This window comes from Rhineura floridana, chromosome 12 (assembly GCF_030035675.1).
Source record: "Rhineura floridana isolate rRhiFlo1 chromosome 12, rRhiFlo1.hap2, whole genome shotgun sequence".
Taxonomy (NCBI): Eukaryota; Metazoa; Chordata; class Lepidosauria; order Squamata; family Rhineuridae; genus Rhineura; species Rhineura floridana.
The window spans coordinates 31,211,572-31,225,950 of record NC_084491.1 but is presented as its reverse complement, the minus strand read 5'-3'; the positions used below and the strand labels follow the sequence as shown (position 1 = coordinate 31,225,950).

At 45.1% G+C, this 14,379-nt stretch overlaps 1 protein-coding gene across 3 annotated transcripts in view; it reads left to right on the top strand.

Annotated features, from left to right (window-relative positions):
- Window positions 1–14,379, top strand: part of ETS1 (ETS proto-oncogene 1, transcription factor) — a 156,177-nt gene that overhangs the window by 17,327 nt on the left and 124,471 nt on the right. For all 3 annotated transcript variants that reach the window (XM_061592506.1, XM_061592503.1, XM_061592505.1), the window contains exon 3: window positions 6,523–6,667. In XM_061592506.1, coding sequence (XP_061448490.1) covers window positions 6,523–6,667 — 145 coding nt within the window. The remainder of the gene's footprint in view (window positions 1–6,522; window positions 6,668–14,379) is intronic.

Genomic DNA, 14,379 nt, shown 5'->3' with positions numbered 1-14,379 from the left:
GTAGCTGTAGTTATTTATTTGTTTTATAGATTGTTACATTTATATCCCACCCTTCTTCCAAGAGCTCGCCCTCTCTCCATTTTATCCTCACAACAGCCCAGTGAGGTAGGTTAGAGTGGGAGACAGTGACTGGCTCAAGTTTGTCCAGTGAGCTTCATGCCTGAGTGGGGATTTGAATCCTGGTCCTACAGATATGGACATATGCGTGCCCCATCGGAAGGCAATTTGATTAATTACAAGTCTGGACTCAAATGTTGCTAATTCACAAATAAAAAATGATCAGCAGCAGTAGCCCCTTTTAAAGAAGCCTCTCTGTGTGGCCCGAGATCTGTTCCAGAGCTTATCTCTTATTGCAGCAGCTTCGAGAGATGTTTCTATATTTAAAACAGCCTTTTTAAAAAAAAACATAGTTCTTGGTGTCGTGAGTATGTCTGTCTAAAATTATTTTTGCCTTCCCGTCCCTTCCTATTGTTGATGCACAGCTAACCAAGGCTCCCTTAACCCTCTTGAGGCCACGTACGTGTGACGGTATTGCTATTGTTGTCGAAGGATGTGGGTGTGGCTGCAAGGGCTGCAGAAAGCTGTCCTCCATTTTGAAAGCAGGAGTTCTGAAAACGTACTGCAAAAATATCTCTGCGGCAGCTGTTGGGACATAGAAGTAAAATCTTGTGGGTTCCCCCCCCCTTTTTGAAAAATAAAATACCCAAAGCACATCCAATGAAGCATGTTACTTCCTCCAAAGAATCGCAGGGCCTGTAGTTTGTTAAGGGAGCTGGGGAGTTGTAGTTCTGTGTGGGGAAAACCGCCGTTCCAATAATTCTTTGGGGGAAGTCCTGTGGCTTGAATGTGCACTGGATGTGCTTTAAATGTATGGTGTGGATCTGCCTTCTAGCTCTTTCCAGATAGTTCTAAGGCAGAACAAGCTGTGAGCGAGGCAATGGTGCAGTCGGGGAATTTTAGACTCCGGATTTAGGGGAAGGCTTGTAACTTTGCATGCAGAAGGTTCAATCATTGACTTCTCCAGGTAGGGCTGAGAATATTCCCTGCCTGAAACCCTGGAGAGCTGCTGCTAGTCCAAGTAGACCAGGTGTGGGGAACCTTTGGCCTTCTGGATGTTGGTGGACTACACCTCCCATCATTCCTGACCATTGGCCATGTTTGCTAGGGATGATGAGAGTTGTAGTTCAGCAACATCTGGTGGGCGGTTCCCTACTCCTGGTGTAGTCCCTACTGAGCTAGATGGGCCAACAGTCTATCTCGGTGTAAGGCACCTTCCTATACTTCTAACAGGGCTGCATCTCTTCAGATCAGGGTTGGGGACAGCTCCTGTCATCCATGATGATTGGTTATGCTCACAGTTGCCAGTCAGATGCCTATAGAAAGCCTGCAAGAAGGACCCGAGTATGGTTCCCAAGCAACTGGTATTCAGAGACATACTGGCTTGGGCAGCGAAAGAAGAACAAAGCCGTCCTGCCTGGATGATGGGAGCTGGGAGTCCAACAACATCTAGACAACCCATTCCTGTTTTAGATGGCAATGTATATTACTTCCCTGTCTTCAACCCTTGGTAAAAAAAGCCCTGTTTCAATGGGGTTTTTATTTTGGGGGGGTCTCCTGTTCATTCTGCTGAGTGAGCCCCTGGATGTCTGCCCTAAAGCCCTGTCCTGATGGCCACACTGGAGTCAGGGCATGCCAACGTGCCATCAGATGCTAGAAGACAGACCGGTGCCCTGAAAAATCAACCCATCATTTTGCATGCATGGGCAGTGACATCATCTTGAGGGATGGAATAAGGACACCTCAGGATTCCCTGATTCAGCCCATGCTACAGCTGAGAGGAGCCTCAGAAACATTGCCCAGAATGCACCGTCCCTTCCTTATCCCTAAACTGACAGGACAAAGGAAAGGAGGGGGTGCTGTGACACTGTGATATCCTACAGGTGCAAGGACAATGTCTGTCTGTTCTGCAAGTTGACAGGGAGTATGTGCATCAGGGGTCCTCAGTCTTTTGGGTCCTCAGGACACATTTGGAAGACTAAACTGTCACAGGCACCACAAAATACCAATTTCACAGAAGAAAAACTGGTGATGCTCAGACTGCCCCTCCCCAGTCACCTACTCTTGCCAAACAAAATACAGGCAACACATGTAGACAACCCCCCCCAACCAAAAAAGAAAAAGCCAAAGCAAAATCAACTAGGGCCAGGGAACCTGGGCAGGCACCAAAGGAGGTGTTGGAAGATGCTGTGGTGAGGACCCCAGATGCATATATAGAAGCAGGAATGGCTACAAAAAAGTTACCATGTGGAATGCTTCTGTTCTAGACAGGTAGCCATTTCCTCTACCAAAATACTCCACTACATCCCCCATTTCCTCCTTTTTCTTCCTAAGAGATGTTCAGTATTCTGTGGTCATTGGGTATGGTCAACCCTCACTGAGCTCTTTTTGGGTGTTGTTGTTGTTGTTGTTATTATTGTTGTTGTTGTTGTTATTATTCCTTCCCCTTGCCTGTAGGAGTTTCTTGTTCTGCAAACCTCGGGGATTACCAGAGCACTGTGATACCTCCCCTAGTAGCCCAGTTTTGGCTGCATAGCCATCATAGCCAATTGCATATGATGTATGCATTGTTGGAATGCAAGGCTGAGGGATACCTCCATTTTTTAAATCCAGAAAGAGAACTGTGTCTCAGGAGCCAAAAAATATGGGAAATGAGACACGCTACTCTATAGTTTGTTTCACACAATGCCTAGAGCATTGATTCACATAACTTGGGACCAGGTTACCTGAAGGACCCCCTATCCCTGTATAGAACTGTAAGATCATATAAGTTAGATGTAGGGAACCTTTGGCCCTCCAGAGGTTTCTGAACCACAGCTCCTATCAGCCCCAGCAAACATGGCCAAAGGCCAGGGATGTTGGGAGTTGTAGTTCAGCAACATCTGGAAGACCACAGGTTCCCCACACTTGATGTAGATCATCTCATGTCACTGCACCCTACAGAATATCAGGGCTGTGACCTGAAAATGGACATTTTCTTCCATTGGCCCTGCAGTCTGGAATGGCCTTCCCTCTGCCATACTTGATGTGTCATTCATCAGATGCTTAAGATGCCTTATAAAGGTATATCTTTTTGCCTAGGCTTTCCTGACCCTTAAGAATGGACCATGTTATTACTGAATTGCTGTGGTTATCTGTTTTTATAATGCTGTTTTACTGTTTTATCTTTATATCTCTGTTCACATTTGCACCATACATTAAAAGCACCACTATACCACTTGAACAGTCATGGCTTCCTCCAAAGAATCCTGGAAATTGTTGCTAGTTAAGGGTGATGAGAGTTGTTAAGGAGACTGCTGTCGCCTTCTACAATTCCCAGAGTTCTCTGGGAAGAGAGATTGATTGTTAAGTCACTCTAGGAATTGTAGCTCAGTGGGGGGAATAAGAGTCTCCTAACAACTCTCAACCTTTAGCAAACTACAGTTTCCAGGATTCTTTGGGGGAAACTATGACTATAAAAGTGACATGAAATTGCTTTAAATATAAAAACCATATACTCTTCTATTGTTTTTATGTTGTATTTTTATATACTGCATAGAGATTTTTTAACTATTATGTGGTTTAGAAATGCTTTAAAATAAAATCAGTCAGTGCCTCATGACTTGGTCATGTAATCCTGGATCCCTTCGCCCCAACATTCTAGCATTCCAAAGTCAAGAGTTTATTTTTTTTATTAAAGGGGGTGGGGGAGTATTTTGATGTAGTGGTTCCCAAGAGGACTGTGCTTTGTAATTTGTGTGCTTTTTGAGCAACTCAACTCTCAGTTGCAGTTAGATTGTTCTGACTGTGGGCATCGGAAACAATGTGTCAGTGCTTCCAATCCATCTGCCCGCTCTGGTCCCTGCCCATCTCGCATGGCGGACCCAAACTCATTTTGGGATGAAAGTAGGCTGTCATCAAAAAAGATGGATTCCCACATTGAATATTATTCTGGGGTCTTGATCATTGTGGCATTGAGATGTGCAGTGGAAGACTCAACTAGTGTGCCCCAGTCTCCAGATAGTTTGGACTATAAATCCCATCAACCCCAGCCAGCATGGCCGATGGTCAGAGATGATCCGAGTTGGAGTCCAAAATATCTCGAGGGTGCCAGGTCAGGAAAGGCTGATCTAAGCATTGGTTTTGAGATGCAAAATGTGGCATTATGACCATATCAGCTTTATTTATTTAAAATCGAGTTTCTATCCCTGCAGGCAAGGCTGGGGAACCCAGGGCTGGAACTAGGTACCTTTAGCAACTGCTGACTACGATACTGTGTCAATGGTCAGGGGACCAGCATTCATTTTATCTGGAAGAAAAAAATAAATATCATAGAACCTCACTTGTACTGAATTTGGATTTCATGAATATGCATTCAAATTAATCTAAAAGAACTCATTCTGAATCATTTTTTTTAATTTCTCATTCGTATTTTTTCCCATATTTGAAATCTAAGGATTTGCAGGGCATTCAGTCCTAGCTGTTTCTATTGGTGGGGAAGAAAGGGTGTTTTTAGATTTTTTTCCCCATTTAGAATGTTTTTGTTGATGTGTTTGCCACCCTGGGCTTCTTCAAGTGGAAGGGGGAAAAGGGGGAAAAGTGATTCCCACCCCCTCCCCAGTGCATATCTCTAGCCAGCAGGAAATTGGAGGTGCTGCCCTGTGCTCTGTAGCAGTGGTAAGGAACATTTTTCAGTCTGATGGCCACAATCATTCATGAGAACCTTCCAGGGGCCACATGCCGGTGGTGGGTGGGGCCGGATGCAAAAGTGGGTGGAGCAACAGATGCAATTCTTTTATTATTTAACAAAATTTATATACCGCTCAAATGCAATGACCTCTACGCGGTTTACCTAACATTAAAATTATCAATAAAACAGTTAAAAACAAGTAATTGAAAACATATTTAACATAATTAAAGCAGCTGCTAAACAGATTTAAAACAGATCAAAGTCTATGTGTTTGCTAGGTTTGCATAAACAAAAATGTGTTAAGCAAGCACCAACAAGAATACAGCGAAGGTGCCTGTGATGTCCTTATATGTTAAAACCTGTAAATATGGTAAGTGCGGGTTTATTAAGGGATACATGGTAAGGGAATTGAATAAGAGGGGGGAGAGCATGGGTTGGAAGGCTGGAGAATGCTGGATGATGATTGGCTGAGTGTTTGAATGGCTGAAGGTATAAATGGTAGGATGACAGTTGAGAGGGGGTTGGTTGGTGAGAGTTGTTGGAGAGTTGTTAGTGGAGAGTTATTTGGATGGGTTGGTTGGCAGAGTTCTGAGGGAAGGTTGGATTATATTTGGCTGATATTTAGACAGTATATATATATGACCAGAAACATAAAGAGTGACACTATATGAAACCATATGTTTGTTAAACATTCCTAAAGTAATCTTGTTATTTCCTGGTGTTATCAAATAAATACTTTTATTGGTTTACCAAAAGCCTGGTCCTTGGCTGGGGATACACAAACCAGAAGGGAGGGCAGGGTAATTACCAAGGCTGAAGGGAAACTGTATTATGTGGTGGCAGCAGTGAAGGGAGATATTGTAACATTGTCAAGTATCCAGAGCAACCCAGGATTGTATGCTTTATAGACAAAGATACAAGGGGGTTGTGGACAGCAAGGGCACCCAGACACAAAGTAACAAGCTATAGAGAGACTGAGGCAAAGTCTCTAGCAGTATTGTTTACAGGGAGTGACTGGTGGTGCTGCCTAGCAGTGGGATCTTGTGAGATCTGTGCTAGAGCGGAGTGAGAAAAAATAAAAACGACGATCCTGACTGGTGGTGTCCTGAGGTGGTGCCTAGTGAAAGGCGGTAGCCACGAGCAGGTGGGAACCTGACAGGGGGAGCCAAAGGGGGGAATGTCACAGTGCCTGCCTGATGTCAATAGGCGGGGAGTTCCAAAGAGTAGGTACTTCCACACTAAAGGAACAATTTCTTACAAGTGTGGAACGAGTATTATCTAGCAGCTGTAACACTGCCTGTTCTGCAGAGTGAAGTGCTCGAGTGCGCACATATGGGGTGAGGTGGTCTTGCAAGGAAACAGGTCTCAAGCTGTTAAGGGCTTTATATATTCTTACCTTTGTACCCTGTAAATCAGAGGGTTAAGCACACTACGCTGTCCATCCAGGCAAGCAAAGGCAATGTCACAGTTCAAGGACATATTCTAGCCAGGCAAAAGTACTCAAGGAAGGCATAAAGCAGAATTGACCTGGAGAGAGGCATGGCATAGGTAGAATTCTGAGGGTCATATAGAGAAGTCTGGAGGGCCACATTTGCCCATGGGCCTGAAGTTCCCCATCCTACTGCATAGTGCTTGGACACACTGAATGCACCAAAAATCAAACACACCATCTATAGACTAATGCACCCTTTGCATGTCAAATCTGCCAGTGCATCAGTCACTTGGGGCCAGATGCATTTGGCTTAATTGCTCTTTTAAGAGAACCTTTAATAACCCTGTGTTTCACTTTTACACAGAGACAGGGAGATATCAATCCCTATGAAGATCCTTGGATGACCTGTGGGTTCCAATCCACCTGCTACCAGCAGAGGGCATTCTACCCACTCTGGGATGAGACAGCAATTCAGGAAGTGCCCACCGGGCTGGAATATCACAACACGGGTAAGAGATTTTCTCCCTTACTTTTGTGTGTGTGTGTGTCAGACGAAGATATTTTCTGTTTTCCCTTCACAGAATGTTTTGCTGGTGTGGTGTAGTGGATAAGAGAGAGAACAACAATTCCAGAAGCCCTACTTCAATTCTTACCTCCTGACAAGTGGCCCCAGACAAGGCACTCTCTATCTCAGCCCTCAGTCGCCTGCTGTAACTATCTGCAAAATGGGATCATCATCATGATACTGACCTCCCTCAGAGGATTGTTATATATAATATAATAAGCATAATACTCACAGTGATGATATAATAACAGTAACGGTAACAATAGTCAAACATGGTTCAAAAAATTGTTCAGAAAATAAATGCAGAGCTCAGCAGCATTTAAACCAAAGCAGACAGCACGCTGCTATCACTGCTGTTGTTGTGATCATCATCATCTTCACAAAAGTATACCTCACATTTTCCTTTTGATAACAGACCACAGAGAAAAAAGGGAGGACATAGGAGCCAGTGTGGTGTAGTGGTTAAGGTATTGGACTACGACCTGGGAGACCAGGATTCGAATCCCCACATAGCCATGAAGCTCACTGAGTGACCTTGGGCCAATCACTGCCTCTAGGCCTCTTGAAAACCCAATTCATAGGGTCACAATAAGTCGGAATTGATTTGAGGGCAGTACATCTACTCTAGGAGTGGGTTATACAATTCTAACTGGCATGGAACTGGACTGAGGAACCATTTTCAGCCAAAGGGCTGCTTTCCCGTCTGGGAAACCTTTCAGGGGCCACATGCCAGTGGTGGGCAGAGCTGGAAGAAAAAGTGGGCGGAGAAACAAATCTAGGTGTTACCTTTGTACTGCAGGCTAGTTTCTGCACACGTTCAGACATCCCTCTCTATTCTCCATCAAGGCAGGCAAGAAGCGCCATCATAGTTTAAGGACACGTTTCTGCCAGGCAAAGACATGCAAGGAGAGGGCAAAGCAAGTTTGGTGAGAGGTGTGGGTTGGGGAGAGGGTATGGTGCAGAGACAGTCCTAAGGGCCAGATAGAGAGGGCTGGGGACTACACTCCCCCCCCCGGGGCCTGAGGTTCCCCACTTCTGGGATGAAGAGAGGGGAACGTTTCACTTGCCCTGGTAACACTAACGCTTGGGACCAACCAATGAAATAGATTGTCAGTAGATGCTAGTCAGATATTTCTTCATGTGGCAGATAAATATTAACGATGGAACTCGCCACGCGATGGGGTCGTCACCACTGGCCTATGTGGGTTTAATTTAACAGGGGATGGCACAAATTCATTGAAGACAGGTCTGTCAGCAGTTCCTGGTTGTGATGGCTAGGCTAAATGACCCTCTACGCTGAATGCTAGAGTTATAGGCATAGGAGAAGGGCCATAGTTCAGTGGTGGAGCATCTGCCTTGCATTCAGAAGGTCCCAGGTTCAATCCACAGCTTCTCCAGGTAGGGCTGGGAATGTCCTGGCCTCCTGGAGAGCCCCTGCTAGTTGGTGTAGGTAATACTGAGCTAGATGAACCAATGGCCTGGCCCCAAGTAAGGCAGCCTCCTCTGTTCCAGATGCTGAGGGCAAGCACTGAAGGGAGGCTGCCTTCATGCCCCACTTCTGGGTTTTGCAGACCCCTCTGGCAGGTCACTGTTGGAAACAGAATATTGGGCCATATCAGGGTTAGCCAATGTAGTGCCCCCGCCCAGATGTTGTTGGACTCCAGCTCCCATCGTTCCTGATCCTTGGCCTTGCTGTCTTGGTCTGATGGGAATTGAAGTCCAATGATATCTGGAGGACACCATGTCGACTACCCCTGGCTTTTGTTGTTAGAAAGCAGTGCCCAGGTGCTGTGCTATAGTTTGTTTAACAGGAATGAGGAACCTGTGATGCTTCAGATGTTGATTTACAACTTCCATCATGACTGACCATTGCCCATCCTGTCTGGAGCTGATGGGAGTTGGAGTCCAGCAACCTCTGGAGGGCACCACCTTGGCTACGCCTGGACTAATTTCTCAGGGTCTGATCCACCAGGGCTTTTCTTACGCTATTCTGTTACCACAGATTTTGTAATCAGTAAAGATGCTTCTTCCATGTCTCACAGTGTGCAATAACTATTGTTTACTGTCAGAAACTTCCTCTGTTCATCACTGCGTCATCAACGTTTCCTCTGCACCTTACACACACATGTACACAAATACACACAACCTTTTGCAGGTTGCAACTCTGTGTGTGTGTGTGTGTGTGCGCGCGTGCACGTGTGCGTGCAAAGACTTAAGAGGCTGCTTGTTATATTGGAACATGTCACTGGGCACATTTTCTGGGCACATTAAATATCCACCTATTTAAATATATAGGATTTATTTAATTGGCCATTTGTATATGCTAGCCCAATCATCCTCACTACAATCCTGCAAAGTAGACCAATATTCCCTTATTTTGAATTGGGGGCTGAGGCTGAGACAAACAATGGCTGTCTAAGGCCACTCAGTGTTCATGGCTAAGCTAAGATTTGAACCAAGACCTTCCCTGCTCGTGGTCCATTCTGATATCATCACACGACACTAGTTGTGTTCCTTAAGGCATGCTGAAATAAATGACAATGATTCTCTTGAGTAACCTGTGGTGATTCCTCCCCGCCTTTGTTATTTCTCCCTTTTACTATAATGTGATTTAATGTGGTCTTCTTCACTGTCCTATGGCTTCTCAAAGGCGAGGAAGTCCCACATTTGTATATGGGTCTAGGTACGTGGTTTCACTTCTGCTCTGGCTGCACATGTGCATGCAATTCACAGGGCCCCCTCTCCGTGGAGCCAGCAATGGATTGGACTGTCATAAACACTGGGTGGTTCCAGATAGGAGCCTCAAATCGGGTGCCAGTTGTCACCTTTACAGATTTTCATGAAATCAAGATAGCCAAGGATTATCCAGACTGCTGAAGGTCTCTCAGTCCTTTTTACGTTGTTTTCATTGTTTCATCCTAACCTGCCATATCCCTTCCATGGGGAAGGAGCAGAGCGCAGAGGTGCTCCCATTGGAGAATGCTGATGAGCACCTTAGACAGCTCCTTGAAAGTTTGGACTAAAACCTGGGGTGGACTCACTGCCCTGACATTGGAGCCCCTAGCCTCCACTGAGTGCCCCTTTACTCAGCAGATTTTTTTTGGGTAAAGAATAAAGTGGTTCAAAAAGGTGTAACTTGGAAAAAAAAACCCAAAATAACTGCAAATGTAGGAATTCACTTGGACACCCTGAAAAAACAATGAATGAACAGGACTGGTTGGTTATGCAGTATATGTCAGATCTGGAAGCACTCACTGTCCGCAAAGTCCAATTTCAAAGTTTTTGTTGTTGCATACTTTTTTAAAAAAATGTCATCCTGTAACCAAACTCCAATACATTTTGGGAAGGAGTAGTTTTGCCTTTCCAGAAGACTTTTTGCCTTTGATGCCAAAAGCAAGATTATTTACAGGTTAGATAAGATTATACAGTGCTATAAAAGAAGAAAGCGTGATGTAGACATTTGCTGGGCCATAAAACCCAGGCTCTGGGACTTTTTGAAAGATGGTTTTGATGTAAGAATTTGTGTTGGAATGTTATCACTCGCCTACTTCCAAAGATGCTTCTAAGGAAGTACAAATTTTGCTGCTGATCCTGGGAGGGAATCTTCCGTTAAAACAGCAGAATGGATCAGTGCTTGCAAAATTTAAAGCAAGAAGCTTGTTTTGGCAGCCTCTGGAACCACTTCTTCTACATATGATCATGGCACCAAAGCTGATCACTGATTTGCCTTGATCTGTTCAGGAGAGGCAAAATTAAGAACAGCAGAAGCTGCTGGGTTGTGAGAGACAGCTAGTAGAATGAGGCTCTGCTACAGCAAAGCAACCCACATCCTGAATAAACTATACAATTTGAGTGCATCTGTACATTTTTCTCATTTGGACAATTTATTTTGCTTTCCATAGGCCTAGGGATGGAACTACTTACACAAGTCCTACTCGGCCCTCCTCTGTCTTCCAGGTTTTTGGCAGGCACGCCCTTTCCTTAACCATAAGGACTAGAAACGTACAAGAAAGAAGCAAATGGAGGGGAGGAGCCATATCAACCCAGCTCACATAAATTCTCAAGCTTGGTGTGAGTCTGACTTCCACCCAACTTTACAACTGAAATGACAGATGTGTGTCTGTTGAAATTTAACATTGATTCGATAGTCAGTCATACCCCGCCCCCTTTCCTTTAGATGGGCTATCCAACTTTTAAAATGTTTTAAAAGTGCCACATGAACATCCACACACTGATCTGCTAATTCACCATGTTACTGATTTTTTTAAAAAAAAAAAGTTAAAAAAAGTTAAAAAAAGAAAAGAGAGCAAAGCTGCTACAAGGATTGTAAAGGTGAGGAGGTTTCTTTGTAACATTCTGGGCACTAGCCAGTCAGAATTGTGTACAGTAGGGACAGGAAACCCTTCTCAGCTCAAGGGCTGCATTCCTTTGTACACAACCCTTTGAGGGCCACATGCTAGTGGCAAGCTCAGCTCCAGGGTCTCACTGGGTCTTAGACCCCTTCCTTTTTTAGGAGCCAGGTCCCAGCAGGGTCCCTATGTCTCCAGTGTCCTATGAACCAATCAGCATAATAGGAGAGTGTGTGAGCCACTGAGAAGACTATCTTGCTTCCTTGACATTTCCTGCTAATTGGAGCCAATCAGAGTGAAAGGAGTTCCTATTAGTTCCTACTTCAAAAAGCCAAGTTGTGGAGAGTGAGGATTCTGTAATTGCAGGAGACAGTGAATCCTGATGATAGCATCCCATCTACATTATCAAGTAGTTTAGTGACAGCAGGAGATAAACATGTAGACACTGAAATCAGTAATTCAAGCTGTATCTCTGGCAGTGAGAAAGGGCAGTCAAATAGTAACAGTGTCAGAGAAGCAGAAAGCAGTATTCAAGCCTGACCAGATTATTCTATAATCAGAAGGTTGTGTAATCTTAGAAGGGGGAGTGGCTATGAGGGAGAATGGCTATGACTATCATGAAGGTACTGTGCACTTCTGAATTTGGCACTACATTACTGAGTAAGCTGGATGAGGAAAAAAAATGGGTCCAGGGCAAAACATGACGGAGTAACAGCTGTGGCTGTTACGTTTGTACAGTAGGCTATATTCTTGCCATGCAGAAGTCAGAGGTTTCTGCATACACTCCCACACATGCACCTCTCCATCTCCTATCCAGACAAGCAACAGGCGCATAGGGGTGTTCACACGTTACATTCAATTAGTGTACCATATGTGTGCCTGTGTACACAATAATTGAGCTGTACAGATGGATAAGTGTACATTCTTTCATACAAACACTTGGACATGAGTAGAAACAGCTGGTACCTGTGTTCACTGTAACGTGTGAACAAGCCTGTTATCACCATTCAAGGATGCACTCCAGCGAGGCAAAAGCACTGGAGGAGGGTGTGGAGCAGAGCCAGTGACGGATGTAGTCTAGGGAGAGGGGGCATGGGGTGGAGCATGGGGTGGGGGAATGGCATGAGAGGGACCCAGGAAGCTGCCTTCTGTGGAGTCAGACCGTTGGTCTATCTAGCTCAGTATTGCCTACATTGACTGGCAGTAATTCTCTAGGATTTCAGACGGGGTTCCCTCTTGAGTCCCAACCCTACCTGGAGGTGCTTGAAAGCAATTCTGGGGCTTTCTGCATGCAAAGCAGGTACTTTACCTCTGAGCTACAGCCCTTCAAGAGATTCCCAAGGGCAAAATAAAGAGGCTGCCTCAACCCTAGTGTGCATCCCGATTTTGCTCAAAACTTACAGAACCATTTATTTTCCATAGAGATCTGCCCTGGTGAGCGATGAGTGCATTCCTAGCGTGGTTCCTTCCAGAGAGATCTGGCTGATCTAAAAAAAATGCCACATGCGTTTTTGTCCTTTGATTCCCAGGGTGCCTAATTTGGGGCCAGCTACTACATTTTTTGCAGCTGTTTGATTACAATACACATCTGCACATGAGTGTAGTTTAGAGCTGAAAACAACAGGGGATGAGGGTGTGTGGGTTTGCATTCTTGTTGAAAAATCTTTGGGGATTGTCATCAATCAAGAAGATTTGCTATAGCTAATATAATCATGGGAAGTTACTAATAAGGAACATTTTGAAACTGTCATCTCCTGGGTGCTGTCTATAATCAAGTACTGGGCTCCTACTTGGATGAAAGGCGAGATGTAAATCTAATAAATAAATTAAATAAATAAAATCAGTAAATTTGACCTTCATTTAATATCCTTCACATACAGGGCTGGTGCCAGAGGGCAGCCAGGTCAGGCCCTGGCTGAGGGCCTCTGCGGCCCAGAGGGGCCCCCTGAAGGGCCGCTTGTTAGGGTGGGAAAGTAGCACTTCCCTGCCCTGATCCACAGCAGGAAGGGAACTTCCAGGCATGAATGAATGAGTGAGAATGAAGCTGTATGTCTGCCCTGAAACTTTTGCAGCCACAAACAGTATTGAAACATAGAAGAGCCTGCTGGATCAGGCCAATGGCCTATCTAGTCCAGCATCCTGTTCTTATAGTGGCCAGCTAGATGCCTCTGGGAAATCCACAAGCAGGACCTGAGCACAAGAACCCTCTCCCCTCCTGCAGTTTCCAGCAATTGACCTTCAGAAAGCAGGACTGTGTAGAACCAACCACCCTGATACTACGATAAGCGCAAATCATCATGCATGCACAATGAAAATGACATCTGCAGCGGCCCTCTTTTTTGGTAAATGACAAATCTGATATAGCTAGAGAAGAAAGAGGTTGGCTATGGGAAACCATAACTGTTCCCAAAGCTCATCCTGTTTTGTATTTGTCCAAGGACAGCAGCTTGGCAATGTGCTCCTCAAACTTGACTCTGGTGATTTTGAATGTCATGCAGCAGCCTGATCCTGGCTGAGTTCTTTTGTGTGAAAGCAGACCTCAGCCTCCAGATCTTGTATGTACTAACTGTACTTGTGAGCATTTCATATCTCTGTGCAATGCCTGAGGCAATCAAAAGCCTCCCTTTCTGATACTTGCATGCCTTGGAGGCAGAAGGTGTGTTGCAAAGAGATCAGCATCTGACAACATCTCATGTTTTGCAACCTGAGGGAAAAAAGCCACTGCTTACCAGAAAAAGGATCTTTTTTCCACATGCTTCTGCTAAGCTGCATTTTAGGTGGGGATGAGCCCTAGTTTGAAGATGTCAGGATATTGTAAATACATAACAGCTGGTATAGCACAGTGAGGAGGAGAGCCTTGCTGGAAGTCCAGAGTCTGTGAGTTCAAATCCCCGCTCTTGTCTCCTGGGTGTCAAGGGCAAGCTAAAGATCATCCCCACAGGGAGTGGCTCAGAGGTTACGTGCCCTGCCACCTGTGCAGCCGTGGGCAAGCTGCATATTCCCAAGGAGCCCAGTTGCCCCCCAGCTGGCAGTTGCAGACAAGGAAGGGGCTGGCTTGTGCAACTGTGGCAAGCTGAGCGGGCCCTATCCAGCTGGGGAGAACTAGCCTCAGAGGGAGGCAATGGTAAACCCCCTTTGAATACCGCTTACCATGTAAACCCTATTCATAGGGTCGCCATAAGTCGGGATTGACTTGAAGGCAATCCATTTCATTTTCAAGATTGGGGAGTTATGTCTTCTGAGACTTTAGGACTCCTCCAGATTACCTGTTTCTTGTGCATTCATCCTGATTTGCTTGCACAAAGCT